At 32.7% G+C, this 17,069-nt stretch overlaps 1 protein-coding gene across 1 annotated transcript in view; it reads left to right on the top strand.

Annotated features, from left to right (window-relative positions):
• The window catches only part of Ahr (aryl hydrocarbon receptor), a 44,382-nt gene that overhangs the window by 10,685 nt on the left and 16,628 nt on the right, over window positions 1-17,069 (top strand). Inside the window, exons 2-3 of the mRNA XM_076835213.2 lie at window positions 983-1,170; window positions 13,756-13,859. Coding sequence (XP_076691328.1) covers window positions 983-1,170; window positions 13,756-13,859 — 292 coding nt within the window. The remainder of the gene's footprint in view (window positions 1-982; window positions 1,171-13,755; window positions 13,860-17,069) is intronic.

Genomic DNA, 17,069 nt, shown 5'->3' on the forward strand with positions numbered 1-17,069 from the left:
GTTTTGATTGAATCAAATTAATAACACTCTACCCAGGTTATTTTCCACTTTTTAACAAAATATAATTCCATTTGGCTTGTCAAAAATGTCTTTAAGAATTCTTTGGAAAGGTGTAAAGAGATATAGTCTAAAAATCATTTTGGTTTTCTATTGTCTTCTCTATATTTCACTGTGGGTATCAGATGATCTCTGGATTAAGTTGAAGTGAGGTTTCATTGAACTTTCTAATTCAGATTACAAACTATGAAAGCTTAATTATTATTAAGTGGAGTTATTGCCTAGTAATGAAAGCAAAAGTTTCCAGTAATCACAGTTAACCTCTATTAATTTTAATTAAACAAATATAAATAACTATGGTTGCACTTATTACTATTTTAATATTTGAGAACCACATTGAATGGCTACAAGAACATCTCTAGATACCAAGAGGGCTTGGGAAATCGTTACTATTGGAATGATTATGAAATGTATAAATAGAGGAAGCTGGGAATGGTGAAGATAAACTTTTTAAATAGGGTTTTTCTATTCATCTACAACCTAAATGATGCTAAGATACTTCTTATGGAAGACAGCAAAGGAAGTATGATTTTTACATAATTTGTTATACATTTATTTTCTTTCCTCTAATAATGGCTGTGTTTGGGTGAGGGGAAAAAATATCCTAGTAGACTTGTCAGTTGGGAATTACAACACTTCATATGTATGAAGTTTAGTAAGTAAGTGTATTCATACAATATATTTAACATTTTTCCTATGATGAGTTCATAAGCATTTTAATAAAATATTATGAAGAATCTTACTCTTTCCCTTGTTTTTCTTAATTAAGATATAAAAGGAAGATTTGGGCAAGATTTATGTAAACTTGAAGTAGATTTTTAAAGTTTGTTTTATTAGAGAAATATTTGAGAGATGTTATAATGCAATAGAATTTTTTGGTTTATATTTTTTAAAGGATTTTTATGGTATTTTGTTTGTTTTTCAGAGTAAAGCCAATCCCGGCTGAAGGAATCAAGTCAAATCCTTCCAAGCGACATAGAGACCGACTTAATACAGAATTGGACCGTTTGGCTAGCCTGCTGCCTTTTCCCCAAGATGTTATTAATAAGCTGGACAAACTTTCAGTTCTGAGGCTTAGTGTCAGTTACCTGCGAGCCAAGAGCTTCTTTGATGGTATGACAGCAGGGTTTAATTTTTCTGTAACAACATAAAATACTTATATTAAACATGGATATTTCTTTGTTGATAACTGTAAAAAATAGCCATCTGTGAAAGAAAGTTTTGTTTACTACTATATAGAAAAACTTAGGTGACAAACCCAAATTTAATTATTTCTAAAATCAGTTTTCCAGTTTCATTCATTAAACAGATGCAGCCACTTGAATGATATATGCTGTCAGTCTTTGAAATTCATGTATCTAGAAGTTATGGTCCAATTATATGTTCAAGTTCTCTATCTTCCAGTTTAATTTTTAAAGTTACTCTCTCTTGGGCTGGGGATGTGGCTCAAGCGGTAGCGTGCTCGCCTGGCATGTGTGCGGCCTGAGTTCGATCCTCAGCACCACATACAAACAGGGATGTTTTGTCTGCCGAAAACTGAGAAATAAATATTAAAAAATTCTGTCTCTCTCTCTTAAAAAAAAAAAAAAAAAGTTACTCTCTCTTTTTTAGAAGACAAAGATATATTATTGCTGGATTTTTTGTTTTTGTGGTATGTTATTTCATTTATCCTTTCAAAATTATATATGTATTTCTACTCCTTTATGTATTTACTGCAAGAAAATATAATTATTTTTTTTCTTCACTAGAAAGAGCTCGTCAGCATAGGAATTAATAGAATTGGATTTCATTCTCCATTTGCCACTGACAAACTATTTGACTTTAACCAAAACAGGTAGCATCCCTGTATCTCAGTTTACTCAACCATGAAAGTTAGGGTTTGGAGCTAAGGGCCTACGTGATATTTGTGTCTTTTTAATAATACAGTATTTTGTCATCATAGAGTGTTTCATATGGAAGTTTTTGTTGAAAATAGTGTTTCAATGTGAAGCAGTTATTTTCAATGTGATTTTTTTTATGTCTTGAATATATAGTAAATCGTCTATTTTTAAAATTTTTTTATTTTTTTATTTTATTTTCTCTTTTTTAGATATATATGACAGGGAATGAGTTTTGGCATATTATAAATACATGGAGTATTACTTATTCTAATTAGGATCCTATTCTTGTGGTTGTACATGATGTGGTCATAACCTTGGTCATGTATTCAAATACAGGGCTAGGAAAGTTATATTTGATTGATTCTACTATTCTTCCTATTCTCTCCTCACCCCTTCCCTTCATTCTCTTGTGTCTAATCCAGTGGACTTTCTCCTGTAAAATAATTCCTTAATTTTTTTTATCTGTTTATAAATTTAAAACAGATTTTTTTCAAGGAAATTATCTTTTTAAAATGTTATTTTACAAACTATAGTAAAGGAATTAATGGGAAATTCCAAGTGGCCTATATCCATGCTTCTCAAATTTCTGTGTACTTACAGTCACCCAGGGATCATGTGCAGGTGCAGATCCTTATTCTCTGTGGCCAGAGATTCTGCATTTCTAACAGGCTCCCAGATGATTTGAGAGTGCTGATCTAGGTCACTAGGCAGTATCTAGACAACACATTTACAAATACTTGAATTTGTTATTTGTGTTTAGAATATTGTAAAACAGTTTCCCTTTAGATTCATATTTCTGTGATTTGATGTGTTTAGTCTGAGCATATTTTTGCTTGCTTGTTTGCTTGCTTGTTTTTTCTTTTGGACAAAAGCTGTATAGTATAACACTTGTGGTCTGGGCTATTAATATATGCCAATTTACAAGTAGTGATCTCAGGAAGGGTTATGTATTCAAAAGTTTCATAGTAGACACTATGGTTTTCTCAGATTTGAATAAAAAGTCTTGGAATTTTCAGTTTCATCTTACCAAACCCTTCATCTTGAAGGTTGCTTACGCAGTATTCGGTAGTGTGTCCATGAGTGTGTGTGTTTTAGTTATCTAGTCTTTTTGTGATACATCTGAAACTAGAACTCAAGTCTCTGGATTCCTTATATTGTTTTTCCTGATCATATCTCAGTTTTCTCTTTTTTCTGGGAACCCTTATATAGCAAAGCTCTGAGGATTTTTCCCCTAGATCTCTGGTTCACAAGAGTAGTACCTATACAGGCAATATCAGCACCATCTGGGAACTTGTTAGAAATGCTAATTCTCCCCAAACACACACACCCATGGAATCATACATTGCTTGTGGGGCCAGATGCATATTGAATTTTGGGAGTCACTGCTATAGATCGTAACCTTGCAGCCAGGCCCAGCTTCATGGAATTCTGTCCTGATCTTTAGCATTTATTGGTATGCTGAGCCTACTGCTTCATTGTGTAGTGGGAATTCCATGCCATATAAGATATCACCTGTCATTAGAGAGTTTTAATGTTTGAGTAATGAGTAATAATACAATATTGTTAGAAAGGGACTTCAGGTTTTTTTGTTTTGTTTTGTTTTTTACTATCAGTAGATATTTTGCTAAGAAAATATATGTATTGCAAATTTAAGTATTTCAACTAGGATGGAAGGCTTTAGTCCTTAGACTCTGGTAAATATTTACTGACCTGAATCATTTTTCTTTGCCTTTATAATAAGGAATCAGACTACATATATGGAAAAGAGGGAAAAAAACTAGGAAGTTTTTTCCTATTTTGAAGCAGAGGACCAGAACTGAAGCTGCTTAGACTAACCAGCATGCCATTTAAGTACTAACATAATTACTGCCCTCAAGGCAGATGTGTGTATGTGAACATATACATATACACACATGTACATTTAAAGCATGTTATATGTGTACGTGTGTAAACACACACACACACACACACACACATATATGAATAGCCAGGTGTCCTGTTATTTAATGCCTCAGAGGAGATTCCGGAATTTATCTTTAAAAGAATGTTACAGCATTTGTTAAAAAGTATTTTCTCAGCTCTCACTTAATGAGTTTTTTAAAAAATTTTCGTTCAGTGTATTTGACAATAGGTTCTCATTACCTATTCATTTAATTCCTTTATTCATTATATTATCTTTTAATTTTAGATCTTTAATAATAATAGTTCCAAACTTCACTTTGCATTAAAAATTACCTGGAAAGCTTATTAAAGTGCACATCCTAGGGTATATGTCTTATATGCTGATTCAGTAGGTTTTATGTAAAACCCAGGAATCAGTATTTTAATGAGCATGTTACAGAGTCTTTGACAGTATCTTAGTTTGGCCTTGATTATCCCTTATTTTTTAATTTTAAATAATTATTTGCTTTCCTTGTAGAAGGAAAAATTTAAAAATGCAAAATTTTAGGAAGAACCTAAATGTATTTCTTTGGATTTTAATGATGTGCACACATCTGATTTGGTATCTTAGGTTGTTCAGTCCAGGAATGTACAGTGAGATGGAAAGCAAGGGGAAAAAATATTGATTAAAATCAAAAGAGATCCCAAGTCTTCTCCAGATCACTAATGGTCAGGGAAGACAGCACAACATTTTAGAGCACAAAGAGAATAAAATTTTGAAGGTCACCCTTACAAACTGAATAAATACTAAATAAAAACTAGGAGACTTGAGCATGCTGACATTGCTTGGGATTTTGTGCCCAGTTGGATCCACTCTCCCACTGTTAGGGAAACAGTATATCGAAGTGAAGGAAATTCAAAATGAATAACAGGATGCAAACAGGGGGTGTGTAAATTCCTGCGGAAAGAACAATATAAACGAGTAATCATACAATCTTGTTAGAAAGGAAACTCAAGTTTTACTACAACAATAGATATTTTTCCAAGAAAATACATCTATTTATTGCACGTTTAAATAATCCAACTTGGATGAATCTTCTTAATCTCTGAAGCCATGACTGTATTGCTGTTACTGTCTAAAAAGCAACACTTAAGATTTGAGTATAACATTAATGTTTATGTACTTTTAATTAATTGAAAAATTCTAAAATATAACTTTTATGTACTTGAACAGGACTTAGTCATTTATCATTATGGCAAAGTTCAAAGTAGTTTGATAACTATTTGTATGTTAAGCTCAATTATCACATTATCTCTGAGGTAGAAAGTATTTTAAAAGTTTAAATAAGACTATGATCAGTAGAGGTTTATTTACAGAGACTGTGATTTTGGTGGTTTCAACCTATCCTTTGAAATTGTTAATGTCAAGGGAAAGAATTGTTTCCTCTTATATTGTATCTCTTAACAGTTGTCAAACAGTAGACCAGTAGACATTGTCTAATGAGTATGGCAATGGAATTTTGGTATATATTAATTTTTTAAAAGTTAGGTTTTCTTATTACCTTTTTAAATGCTCATTATCATGTAGGTATTATGTTCCAATTGTTCTGCTTTTTTAATAGCAACCCCCAAAATTAAATTTTGGAAAACAAAGTAAACACTTGGAAATTCCTATCTTTACTTTTTAAAAACAAATATCTAATGAGGTTAAAAAAAAGGCAGAAAAATGTTTATTTCTACAATAGTAGATGTTACCTGTCATGCAACATTTATTAATTCAGTAAAATATTCATAGTAAAAATTAAAATGTAATCATTAACTATGAAATCTTTTACATCCTCCATTATACCTGAGTCATGGGCTATTTTTATGACATCCTTACAATTCATATGTATAAATTTACTTTGTAAAAAAAAGAACTTACAAACAAGAAGGTGATTTCCTGTCTAGGTTACCTTTAAGTCTGACAGAACTGAGTTTGAGGATCTGATTGTATAATTCTAAAGTCCTATGTTTGTAATTGTCATAAGAAATAGTTTCCTGCTTAAGAACTATGTATTGCAGAAGAACATCTCAGTCTTGATTTATTATGCATGCTTAAAATAATCACCATTTTATAGTGTAGTTATTAATATGATAGAATATTTTAAATTAATGAAATCTTAAAATGCAAAAGGAAGGGAAGATACAATTAACTTATTAGAGGTGATGATTTAACAGTTATTAGGTATGATATTAGATGTGATTATCTAACCTTTTTTTTTCGTTTTGGTACTGGGGATTGAACTCAGGGGCATTTGATCACTGAGCCACATCCACAGCCCTATTTGTATTTTATTTAGAGACAGGGTCTCACTGAGATGCTTAGTGCCTCTCCATTGCTAAGGCTGGCTTTGAACTTGCCCTCTCCTGTCTCACCCTCCTAAGCCACTGGGATTACAGGCATGCAACACTGTGCCTGGCCTAACATTTTTTTTTTTTTTTTTAACCTCATTGTCTATCATGGATCTTTGTGAAATTTATTTTAAATGAAAGCCCACAAATTCTCTTTTCTTTGTCATTCTTTTGCAGATTCTTTGTTTATTCCCAGTTCATTAGGTTTTGACAAAAGAGCAATTGTGTTTATTCATCTTCAGCTTGTGCATTTATGTGAATTTCAGTCCTGTATTGTTTTAAACTACAACAGTATTCTTGAAAAACTGTGTGTGTGTGTCTGTGTGTGTCTGTGTACCAAGAAGCTTGAATAATCAGTAAAAATGAATTAAATAATAAATTTCTCTCAAGGATTGATGTTTCATTAAGTCTAATGGATTTATATATCTGCTTTTTCATTCATGGAAATTCTGTATTTCACATGCTTTGCTATAATTTTTAAGTTATACAGTAGTCATCTGCAGTAGTATGCTAAGTAATTTGCAGAAGTCAGTGTCACAACAAACGTGGTTTCTTAATTCTAGGAATGTCCAAAGTAGGTTTGTTGGTATAGCAGTTTGACATATTTGAAATTATTAAATGTTTGCTGAGTTTCATTTACCAATAGCATTATCGTTCTGAGATAGTGATTTGACCATATATGCACATTCTAAGACATGACAGTCTAATTCTAAGATTCATGATAACTTCCATAAGTAAAGTTTATAAATCTAGAAGTTGTTTAAGATTTTAATTTATGGACTTTAACATAATCCAAGTAGATTCAAACATGAATGAATAAAAAGAACAGTAACACATTCTTATTGAGTGAGCACATTCAAATATTGGGTCTTATATTTAACATTATGACGTCTTTGGATCAGGAACTTAATCTCTTTTTCCCTCAAATATCCCGATTTACATTATGTAGTTCATTGTATTCTATGAATGAGTATAGTGTTTCATGATATAATTTCATACAGGACAGTTTCATTCCTGATTGTGTCTTGTTTGTTTGCTTGCTGGTGTGCTTTTATGTATACTTAAAAGTGACAAATCCCTGTCTGAGATTCAGACTGAACTTAAATGGGTTGTCTTTGTGTGTTGTACATTTTTTTTCTTTTCTGTCTTTTAATTTATTTATTGATATGTTCCCTTTGATTGTTAATTCATGTTATATGTCTCTGAGGTCCTTGATTGGCCATGAAGAGGTTGAGTTAGTCATAAATTTTTGCCTTTATATTTTTCATTTTTTTTAGGCAGCACCATTGACATGGTAAAGCCAGCCAACTTTAAGCAGTTTTTATTTTTCTTAAATTTTCAAATACAGACATTTAACCTTTTGACCTTTAGTGAGGCATTGTGAACTGTTTAATATTTTAGAAATTGCATTCACATATAACATTAAATTAATCATTTTAAAGTTCAAAAGCAAACAGGTACATTACACTAGTCATTTTTTATTAATAGTATTTATGCATTATTTTTAAATTCTGCCTTACAGCCCTTCAATTTTCTGATCAATTTATTTTAGTTAGTAGCTCAGACTCATTTGTTTGTTCAGAGCTGGAGATTTAGATTTTGGAGTTATTGTAAAATAGTTTTATTACTATTTTAACCATGAAAGTAGGTAGATTATTCTAAGTGAAGATCATGTAGAGTAAGAGGGAAAATGTCAAAGCTAAGATGTTCTAAGCATGGGCAGAGGTGGAGAAAGCAAATTTGGGAGTAAGAAACTGTGCTGAGGTGAGTTCATTTAAGATGCTGTCATTTGGTATGTCAAGTTCTTAAGTTACAGGGCCAAAGAGAAAAATTGTATCTGAAAATGTAACCAAAATGAAATTAAAGTCATGCTGAAGAGTAAATACAAGAGGAGGTATTTTCTGGTCCTTGGTTGTCATAAAATCATTCTGTTGTCCTCATAGAGAGGATGAAAGGCAAGCAGTCAAATTGGATTGGTTAACTTAATGAGCCTAAAATTGTCCATACTGACTTCTTCCTGTTCATTGCTTTTTATTCCCCTGTCCTGAAGTTTTCCCACGTGATGTGGGGCCACCTTTTATTGTCCATTTCACAGAATATCTTGTTGTCAATTGGATTCTTGATCATGTCTGGTGACAAGTGCCTGCTTTCTGTGTTCTGAGGCAGCATCCCATCTCTTGCCTCAGGAGGTCAGAGGGAAAGAGTGTCTTTTTAGTGAGAGCACTGGTGGGTAGGAGATGCCAGTGTCCAGCTCCCTGATTTTGTGGGTTCCAGTAAGATCTTTAACCTCACTGTTCCACACTCTTCATCCTTTCAGCATGGATGATAATAATTCTTGCCTACTGTTTTAGGTTTGTAGTGGACTAGTCCTGGACATACTAGATCTGTGAAGTAAATTTTATAATTAAAATTGTTATTGTCACATAATGTGCTATTGTGTTATTGCCCTGCTTCAGTCTTAAGTTATATACTTTGGTTCTGTCTTTGTAAAATTGTTTTTAGAGTTATTATTTCCCAATAGTAATATTAATAAGTGTTTTCTTTAAATGTTGATTTTAATTTAGGAAATATGGAGATGTTGCATCCAGAATATTTCTAAATTATTTCCTAAGTTCTTAGGTTCTAAGTCATTGTTCTCACAAAGAGTGGCACCTGGTCATCTGCATCACCTGGGAGTTGTTATCCATACAAATGTGGGGATCCATCCTGAACTTACTGAATCAGAAATTATAGGGGGCAGGGACCCAGCAACATATTTTAATAAGCTTTTCAGGTAATTCTGACGCCTTGCAAAGTTTAAGAATCACTGTTCTAAATGACTAGTTATATTATGTTAGTTAAAGTGCAGTTTGAATTCTGCTTTTCTATATGTGAAAAGTTAAATACAACTCATTCCCATACTGAAAAGCTAAATTAACTAATCTTATTGGTTCCATTAATGCAGAGGCATAACCAGTTACAGAGGAATTGTATATAACTGAATATGAAACTGGAGGAATATTAGAGTAACATTTTTGAAAGTCAGTTTTCACTTGAGAGTTGTAATAGGCCTTTTTTTTTATATACATGACAATAGTCAAATGCATTACGCTCATTATTACCCATTTATAGCACAAGTTTTCATAACTCTGTATATAAAGTATGTTCATGCCAAATTACGTCATTATACATGTACTCTTTTTTTGCCTTACAATTCTTAATACACATATATACCACAATTTTTCATATCTCTGTTTGTATAGGTACTTTTTCAGAATGAAAATCGTGGTTATTTTTTAGATTTGCTAAAAAGACAACAGTACTTAACCCTTTCTCTTGTATAAAAGTTTATGTGTTAGGTTGAATTTTATAATTAGTCATTGCTTTGCTCTCTTTTATTCTTCTATCAACGTGGGAATGGAATTTAATTTTCCCTGTCAAAGTAATAATAGGAATGACAAATATTATTGTAAAATGAATTGAATTTGTAGCAGTTTATTAGGGACTTAAAGGGCATATGCTTTTCCTTGGCAAAATTTATCATGGAATCTTTCTGTTTAAATGCAAACTATAATAACAAAATACAAATATATCTGCCACAAACCAATATTTCTTCCTCATGAATTTTCTTTTTTGAACAATTCAAAGCATATTTTTTTTTTAAGAGAAAGTATTTGGCTTATCGGGAGAAATGGACATCTGAACCTAAATGTATAAGGAAGGAAACTAGCATATTAAGAAACATGGAAATGAATAAATGCATGTAGGAATAATGCATTTGGAAAAAATGCATTTGGAACATGATGTATTTGTTAATGCTATAATATATTTATATTCTAAATTCCATCATCAATTAGATTAAATTCCTATTTATATTTTGTAATTCCTTTGTAGACCTCTCAATGAGGAAATAGTTGAAATTTCTTGGCATTTCACTGTATCTGTATTCCTTTCTCTTGGGAAGGTGGCACGTATCCCACTAATGGGGAACATTTTAATAAATGTCTGTGACAGTACAACAGATGCTTCCCAAGTAGTAGAATTAGCTAGTGATTGATTTCTGATGTTATATTCTGTTTATGTGAACTGTCATACGTTTAATTTCAGTGGTGTACTTTTAAAATTGTGTTATACATCCTATTAGGCATATGATTTATATAATGGTTTGCAGTTTTGAATGAAGTACTTTCAAATTTGTATCTCATAGTCAGTCATCATAGCAGTCCTATGAGATGAGAAAGTACTCAGTTAAATCATGACCCCACTGATGTGCAATTTATTATAAGTTTTCCATGATGGTTTCAGTATGTAAACTCATTTTAGAGTTCGTTATCTCCATCTCTGGCAGGAAGTTGAAAAACCACCACACACACAGGGGTCAGGCTACCTGGGATTTTGTCCAGGCTCTACCACTTAAAACTCTGTTTAAGAATCTGGGAAAGATCTTAAATTTCCCTAAGTCTCGATTTCCTAACATATTCCAATAAAACAATGCCAGCATCATGAGGCATTAATAATTAAATAAAACATAAGTACTGGGCATAGAGTATGTGCTTGGTGTCATTTATTGCTATTAAGTAATAAATTAAAAGTCACTCTGATGGTCAGAAATAGTGCTGTCACCATCTTACTCTTCCATTGCTTTACAATCAAGACAACCAATACATACATGAAAGTGAATAGTATTAATTAATATAGCTTTTGATGATTTAAGAAGAGAGAGTAGTAGGTATGAGATCAAGAACATGAGGGGAAAGTTTATGGAAGGGTAAAAATTGCATAGTCTGGTGGAGCAGCCAGGGCAGTTTCCTAAAATGTCACAGTAGTGTTTTTTAGATGGAACTGTCAAGGGAGGGCACCCTTCCTGAACTCATCTTTACACAGTTACTTAAAGCCTTTACTGATGACTAACAGGAACAGCAGAAATACTTATTTGTGTGTTTTTTTATATAACCTGTCAGGGATGATTCCCAAATGCATTTATATACACTTGTGGTCACTTTTCTTTTTTATATAATTCTTATTTATTTTATTTTATTATTGATTTTATTTTTTAAATACATGACAGCGCAATGCATTACAATTCTTATTACACATATAGAGCACAATATTTCATATCTCTATATATAAAGTATGTTGACACCAATTCATGTCTTTATACATGTACTTTGGATAATGATTTCTATCACATTCCACCATTATTACTAATCCCCTGCACCCTCCTTTCCCCTCCTACCCCTCTGTCCTATCTAGAGTTCGTCTATTTCTTGTGGTCACTTTTCCTACTTAAGCTGTGTGTGTGTGCGTGTGTATATGTGTGTGTGTGTGTGTGTGTGTGTTTATTGCCTTTTCAACATTTAGAATTATAAGAATTATTATATTGTTATATTAATTAAATAGTACTGTAGTAAATATTACCCTTTCAACATTTAGAATTTTAAGAATTATTTAGAGGAAATTTGATCTTATTATTTTTTTCACCCATAAGTTCTCATAACACTTTACTTAAATCCCATTCTAGCACTTAATATTTTTAGCATTCTTTTCTAGTTCTTCATTTCCTTAGCTTATATGTCCTTCTTAAAGGATCTCACATCTAATTCCATTTACAAATACCTTAGTAAAAGCCCCCAAACAAATTGTAAGTTACTCTGAGATGAATAGTCTCTTTAATTTCTTATTCAGGTTCTCAGTGGTCAAGAAGTCATCTCCCAATGTTTATCTGTCTTTTTCTCCTATCAGTAACTCTACTTGGAACTGACATCAATTCCATTGGTTAAAAATTACTTTAAGATATTCCTGTTGATCTAGCCATTTAAATTTGGCAATTATTATCTTTCTCTTTTAAGGCTGATTTTGTATGTGAAGGTTTGGGTGGGTTTTGTTATTTTCTCTTTAACAATATGTCCTATTTGGTGTGACTTTAAATCATGCCTCATACTAGAGCATCTGGAAAAGGAACTGAGTTTAGTTAACGGCATTGTAAAGTTTTAGTATATTCAAGCAAATTTGGCCATTATAAAGCAAGAAACAACAACGATGTAACTTACAGAACAGAAAGGGGAGAAAAGCCATTCTCTCTGCTACCTTTCAGGGAGAAAAGTTTAAGTATTTCCTTTGGTCTTGATTAATTGTTAGATCAGTTTAGTTCAACCAATTTTTTGGCCTAAGGAAATCTGTTCTCTGGCCTTTTCAAAATTGTTACATTCAGAGGCCAAGCTCTGGTCTCTTCTTTCAGTGAGATGTCTTTCAACTTCAGCAAAGGCAAGAACTTGGCCTAAGATTCTCATATGACACATGCATTGCTTTACCAGAAAATACACTGCAAACATGAAAATGCTTTGTGTGATGATTTGCTGAAACTGAGAGCAAAACCTTGTTATTAGTAAATCGAGCTTTTCACTGAGCCAGACTCTTTTGGCATATAAAAATCTAATGAAATAAGGAGTCTTCAGAGAACTGCCAAGGTGGTTTTGTTTAATGGTTTCTTTTATTTAAAATGTCAGTTTACAAAAGAGTCAGAAAAATGGAAAGATAAAAATTTGAAGTACTTAAAAGATTATGCTTTATAATAAGGTGACTGTTAAGTACCAGGAAATACTAATAATTAAAGCTACAATTTACTGAACTGTTGATCAACTATATATCAAGAACCTCACAAATTATTATTCCTCCTCCCAAAAACCCTACAGGATGGACTTTTTAAAAAATGACCACTTGTTTTAGGAAACATCCTCAAAGAGCTTACACTCTTAGTAAATAGCAGAGCTAAGATGTGTGCTCATCAGATACCAATAGTCATGTGCTTTTAAATGAGATAATACTTGAAAATGTTTGGTAGAATGGTAGTTATAATTATTATTTCTATTCAGCTGTGTTTCTTCCCAAACAAATACCCCCTACACACACACACACACACACACACACACACACACACACCAAGAGAGCATTACAACATGCTGCCTTTCCTATGCCATCAGACTTCCCTTCATATGTGATTGTTCCATGAGTTGATTTATGAATATAACATGAAGTTAATAACAGTATTAATAGTTTTTTATCCCAAAACTAGACTAGTGGATTCAAAACTTTACTTAGAGATACATCTCCTAATAAGAGATGGTTGATTGTTTCTCTTCACCACCACTACTTCCCTGATATTTAGATATTAAAATCATTTTTATAAGTTACAGTCTGAGGAAATTTAGTCTCATAAATAAGTGAATAGGAATGGAGCAAGGGCGGGAAGAGAGTACTTATGGCATCATCATGCAGTTCTTTGGAATTTCTAAGTTGTATGGTAAAAGTCATAGAATAAGTTTGTGACAAACTATTTTTAAACAGTCTGTCAACTTGCTGACAATTTGATTAGCTCCTTCAGTTTTGTTATGAGCATAGAATTGGAAATCATGCATTGTGAAAAGGTTTATTTACATCATGATTGTGTCTGTAGACACCAGTATTTCAAATTGTTTCTTTGGTGTTCAGAAGTTTTCTGTTACAGCTTTTAATAGTGATTATTTTAAAATCTACCTACTATGTCATTTTGGTTTTCTTTCTACAGTTGCATTAAAATCCTCTCCCACTGACAGAAATGGAGGCCAGGATAGCAGTAGAGGAAAATTCAGAGAAGGCCTGAACTTGCAAGAAGGAGAATTCTTATTACAGGTAAACACAGTATCTTAAAATAAAAGCAATTGAAAATGCAAGATTAACCAATTAATCTTTATTGATTCCTAGCTCATGTAGTACTTGGCTGGTGCTCTATGCCACTTTCATCTGAATTGCCACAGTAGTGTGAATGTGACCAAATGGAATCATGTGAAGTAGATTAATTAGAGGTCACCCTCTAATCACCCTCTGTTAGGTTTCTACAAATAGGAAGAACTCTAGCTTATTTTAAAGATTTTCACTTAAGACATTGGATTTATAAGCACTTTTTTCAGGAATGTGACTCAATTAAAATAGTTAACTATATTTACTTAAAGTTTAAAAATTATTCTTAACACAAATTTTATGTTTTTAAAAATATTATCTTATAATTTACATTTAGTTTTAGCAAATGTATGTGGCTTCTTAATATGTTACATAGATTTTTCTCAACAACTGCAAGCCTTCTTTCTATGCTTTAGATCTGGGAGAGTTTCTGATAGATCTGTCTGTAAAAGTATTTTAAAAAGATTTTTTTAAATGTAGTTTCTTTTTCTTAGAACTGAGAGTATGCTAGATTCTCATTTAGCATTCTCAGATATTTATTTTGTTGAAGATAGAATGGAGCTATGTGTCATGTCTAATTGTCACCATTACATGATAATTTATACTTCCATATAGTGAACTGAATGGAAGAACTCAATTTACTATTGTAACAAAAAGCTGCCAAAAGTTTTGGTAATTCTATAAATTCATTCATTGAATGCTGCAGTATAGCCTAATAATGGGTAATGTTTTTATTACTATTCTGTAATTGTGCCCAAATTGCTGATAGCAAAAATTAACTCTGCTTCCATTATGTTAAGTAAATTGAAAATATTCAAACATAATTCCTCTCTTAACACCCAGCTGAGAATCTTTGTGTTTACGTTAGCTAAAATATATACTCTTTATTCAGGTTACAGGGAAACCTTCCAATAATTGCCACTTAATGTGATATAACACATTTACGGTTATATAGTAAGGTGATAATGAAGTTCTTTATTTCAAGTGAAAATATGGACTAATTAATACAACAGTTGTTAAATTGGTTTAAATTATGATTCGAACTGTATGATATGTTTTATACCAATGAAACATAATAAATAAGAATAATATTAATGCAAAGCTAGAAATCTATGTGTTTGTTACCTAAAATAGGAAAGCTTCCATAGTTAAAATAAGCCCACCTATTACAGATTGTGTTTGGTACCATTTTTCAACTGCTGGTCAGTAGGAAGCATCACACACTGTGATTTGATTAGGGCCATGCTTGTCTGTTCTCTCTGTGAAGAAAATGAATGAAAACATTGAAGACATGAGAAAATAGCATATTTCATATATATAGTTATCATAAAGCCATCTGCTTCTTATTTTCAACCTGTAGTTATGAGCTAGTAATCACTAAAATGTGAAGGAGAGTACCAGAGGTGCAGTATACCAAATGGCCTGAAATTTTGGATTAGAAATCTTTTCCTTTGTTTTTAATAAAGGCAAATAAAGAAAAATTTAAATATTTTACTTTCTAGATTAGCTTAAATTACTACTATTTTGTATGGAACAAAATGAAATAATAAAATAACTTTATTATGTTCCTTTGCTTTTTCATTCTGTTTGTGTGTCTACCCATTTTATAGTATGAATCTGAGGTGTCAGAAATTCTACCCTGTGGACTTATAGTGTCCCTGAAGTTTTCCAGTCCTTCACTGTTAAGGGGGAGACAAATAATAGCAACACCTAATCAACATTAAACCAAATAGTTCTTCCTACGATATCTACAATGTTAATTATACAATAAACATAAATTATCTGATCAGTTATTGCCTATAATAAAAACAGTAAGTTTGCAAAAGGGTTTACAATTTTGAATGGCACATAGGGAGAGAACAGAAATGATATAGGATGTTATGATTATGAGGGAGGAGAGAAGATGAAAGTAAAAAATTAAAAGAAGAGTGAAAGAGAGGACAATAGAGATTGGCTGTGAGCAGAAGAAAAGAGAGAGAACCAAGGGAAATAGGTAAGAGAAAAAATATATAAAAAGTAATAATTTTTAGTAATAGTTTTTTAAAATTTAAAACAAAAATAAAAGAATACAAAAAAAAACACCTAAAATATACTTTTCAAACATTCTAGTCCTCAAAAAACTGATCTATGAAACATAACTGGCTTTAAAAATGCTAGAAATGAGAACACAAATATGAGGCTGTATAAATGTCTGTGTACCATTAAGGTTACAATTAAACAGAGAAAAGAAAGGGAAAAAAAGAAAAATAATTCTTGATGAAAAGTTAAAGAATTCTTTCTGTTGGAGTTCAAGAGATTCTCAGCTGCTTCTTCTCAGCAGTTTTAGGTGGGGTCATCTGGAGCATGATGCTCCATCCTCCAGATTACTGGAGTAGGAGAGATTATCCTGTAGGTAGAATTCCTAGAGGCAGGGTTTAGGCTTAGGTGGGCTCCAGGCTCTTTAATGAATGCCAATTGATCTGGAGATTTTAAATCAGCTCACCTCCAGGGTGCAGTAATTGCTAGTCCACACTGGAAGTCTGTAACCCAGGGATTTCTCCTGGGTTCTATTCATTTGGTGGAGGAGCCATTTCCTAGTCCCCTGTGACACATGCAGCCCCCACATTTCCTGGTCTTGGGTTCAGTCTCCAAACTCATTCTCTCCCACTTGCAGCCTTCCAAATCCCCAACCAGAGGTGTGTCTCTCAGCTGGTCCTGCAAGAACCTAAGTTGGAGGGGGAGGGGTATAGCTGGATGGGTTTCCAGGATCAATTTTCTCCTGTATAAACCTCTCTCTGTGTTTGATTTTCTCCTGGCCACTTAAGCATACTCTTTGATGTTCGGTGTGTGTTTATTGAGCCTGTATTTTAGGCCAAACTGGTTTTGCCAGGAATCAGCTCCTTCAGCTACCATCCCCTGCATCATGGCTGCAAAATGGGTCCTTCCTTTGTCCCTCACTGGCTGCCTGGAGAGATGGTGGCTTCTTTCCTGCACAAGGATATTGTGCAGCGCACCTTTCAGTTTAGTTGGGCAGAATCCTTATTTCTAAATGCTCTGTACCCAGACACACCTCAGGCCTCCTAAAAATGTGGGTTGCTTTAATTCCCTTATGGCTCCACTTTGCTCAGAGAAGGGCAGCTCTGGCTGGTACTTCTGGCCCAGTAGCAGCATTGGCTGTGCAGC

The sequence above is a fragment of the Callospermophilus lateralis genome, chromosome 1, assembly GCF_048772815.1.
Source record: "Callospermophilus lateralis isolate mCalLat2 chromosome 1, mCalLat2.hap1, whole genome shotgun sequence".
NCBI classification, from domain to species: domain Eukaryota; kingdom Metazoa; phylum Chordata; class Mammalia; order Rodentia; family Sciuridae; genus Callospermophilus; species Callospermophilus lateralis.